Source organism: Octodon degus, unplaced genomic scaffold (genome assembly GCF_000260255.1).
Source record: "Octodon degus isolate 3935 unplaced genomic scaffold, OctDeg1.0 scaffold00326, whole genome shotgun sequence".
Lineage (NCBI taxonomy): Eukaryota > Metazoa > Chordata > Mammalia > Rodentia > Octodontidae > Octodon > Octodon degus.
This window is the reverse complement of record NW_004524902.1, coordinates 1,469,656-1,471,833: the sequence shown is the minus strand read 5'-3', so window position 1 is coordinate 1,471,833 and position 2,178 is coordinate 1,469,656. Positions and strand designations below refer to the sequence as shown.

At 45.1% G+C, this 2,178-nt stretch overlaps 1 protein-coding gene across 1 annotated transcript in view; it reads left to right on the top strand.

Annotated features, from left to right (window-relative positions):
- Positions 1-193: 193 nt before the first annotated feature.
- Positions 194-2,178, top strand: part of Znf804b (zinc finger protein 804B) — a 660,912-nt gene continuing 658,927 nt past the window's right edge. Inside the window, exon 1 of the mRNA XM_004647791.1 lies at positions 194-301. Coding sequence (XP_004647848.1) covers positions 194-301 — 108 coding nt within the window. The remainder of the gene's footprint in view (positions 302-2,178) is intronic.

The window sequence follows — 2,178 nt, the reverse complement described above, 5'->3', positions numbered from 1 at the left end:
CCCAAGACGCAGCCCGAGCCGAGGCCGGAGCCGGAGCCGGAGCAGGGGCAGGGGCGCTCGCCGCACCCGGGCCACTGCGGCCCTGCCTTGCGGAGGGGCAGGCACGGTCGCCGCTGCCGCCCAGACACCAGCCCACGGCGCCTGGGCTGCGCGCCTGCTGAGGAGTTGAGGCAGCGCTGCCCGCCGGACCCACATGGCTTGTTACCTGGTCATCAGCTCGAGACACCTCAGCAATGGGCACTACCGGGGCATTAAAGGAGTCTTCCGAGGACCCCTCTGCAAGAACGGATCTCCCTCTCCGGTAATGTACGCGCTCACTCACGCTCAGTATCCCACATAAACAGAGATAGATACGGAGATGCAGCGAATGGGTGGTGGGCTTCCAAGGAGCAAGTTTTACCCTTTGGTATATTGTCCGTTTGTCCTGTTTATTGGCAGTTACACAGCGAGGGGTATGTTTCCCTGCGTATTTCAGGACCGTCCCCAGGACCTGTACTTCTCTGGATGCAGCTGTCTACCCAGTGCAGTTAACTAGAGCTGAGAAGACAGCTTCTCTCAGCTGTGGGCAACTTAAGGAACCCTGTGATGTGGGCAGTGTGGAAAGTTTGAGTGGCACTTTCTAATGTGCTTTTTTGAAGTTATCTCTTGCGATTAGTTTAATAATACTGCCTTTACTTTCAGTAAATGAACTCCAAGGACTTTCCTTCAGATCCTTGCTAAAAGTAAAGGCACGGGTTGTCAAAACTTGATAGAATCAAGGGCTTAACCTTATAGGTTCTTCAAGGGGAAAGAAAAGGGTTCCTTTGTGGAAGTCTGAATTGGATTGTTTTTGTATTACACGCAAATGTATCAACATACAATGTGAGTGCCTTCTGTTTAACTTTGTAAGCTATTCCATCCGATTACCGACTGACATACAATTTTTTTATGAAATACTTTTATTTGAGCGTCTAAGTCAAGTACATTATGGATCTGTTCCTTGGTACTATAAACCGAGGTTTTCAGGGCACGAATATGTCTCAAGAAAATGTGTGTGTGTGTGTGTGTGTGTGTGTGTGTGTGTGTGTGTGCAACCACGGATCGATGCATGTTTTAGATTACTAGTGACTAAGTATCCAAACTTAATGAACAACTTTGCTCATCTGAGGTAGAAGATAGCATTTTCAGTCTGTTTGATAGAAAAGGAAAAGCTTAATTTTCCTGTTTGTATTGTTTGGTTCTTTCACTGTAGTTTAATATTTCATTAGCATGAAATACTCAAAACTATGACATGTTATAACTTTGATTAATCAGTATATATGACTTGCATGAGAAATCTAAAATCAGAAAGAAAATAAAATCAGAAAATACAAGTTCTGTGAGATATCACTTGGATTCTTTATGACAAAATATTCCTCATGCTTTCATGCACCTGCCACTGCCCGCAACGAAATGGTATTGATCAGAAGTGCTACATGGGGACAAACGCTGTTCACATTAGCCTTACAATAAAGCTTACAGTGTCATCAGGGACATGTGAAGTTGCAGTTGAATGAAGCCCACATTCTGACCTTCTGAGCAGCAGGGCTGCATCTTGCCTATTTCTCCAGATTCTCAGGGTTTTTGCAGTCTCAGCAAACCACTTTTAATGTTTAACAATCCACAGTGTCAGGAGAATCTTCCTTATGGCAAATTGAAATCCTTCAAATACCTGCTTAAGCTCATTTCCTCTTGCAAACCCAGAATGTTCCCGTTTTCTAACAGGTATTGTTTTCCAGGACTTTGATAATCTGGGGCTATCTCCACAGCCCTCCCAGAGGATGTGGAAATCTCAGTTGGATAATGTGTTGTAATGTATGTGTCTTAATAATTCTTAAGGTAAAAGGTGAAATCCTTCACAATTCCCACACTGTATTCAAGTTCATTAGAATACAGTGCTAATCTCTCAAGATCTCTAGAGTTTAGACAGGACATTTTTGCTCCTCGGACGTTCCTTGGCCCCTCCTGTCCCTCATCTACCTCATACCCGACTGGCTCCATTGCGGGGATATGGTTGTGTGGGTGTGAATGTGGGAAGGCAGCCCATCATCCACATGGCTGTGCTGGCTGACCAGACATATAGGTGCCCTACGCCTGTAGGACATGGTGTTTATTTACTACTGGGCTGATTGTTCTGAAGGTACTAATCCATTTACTTTG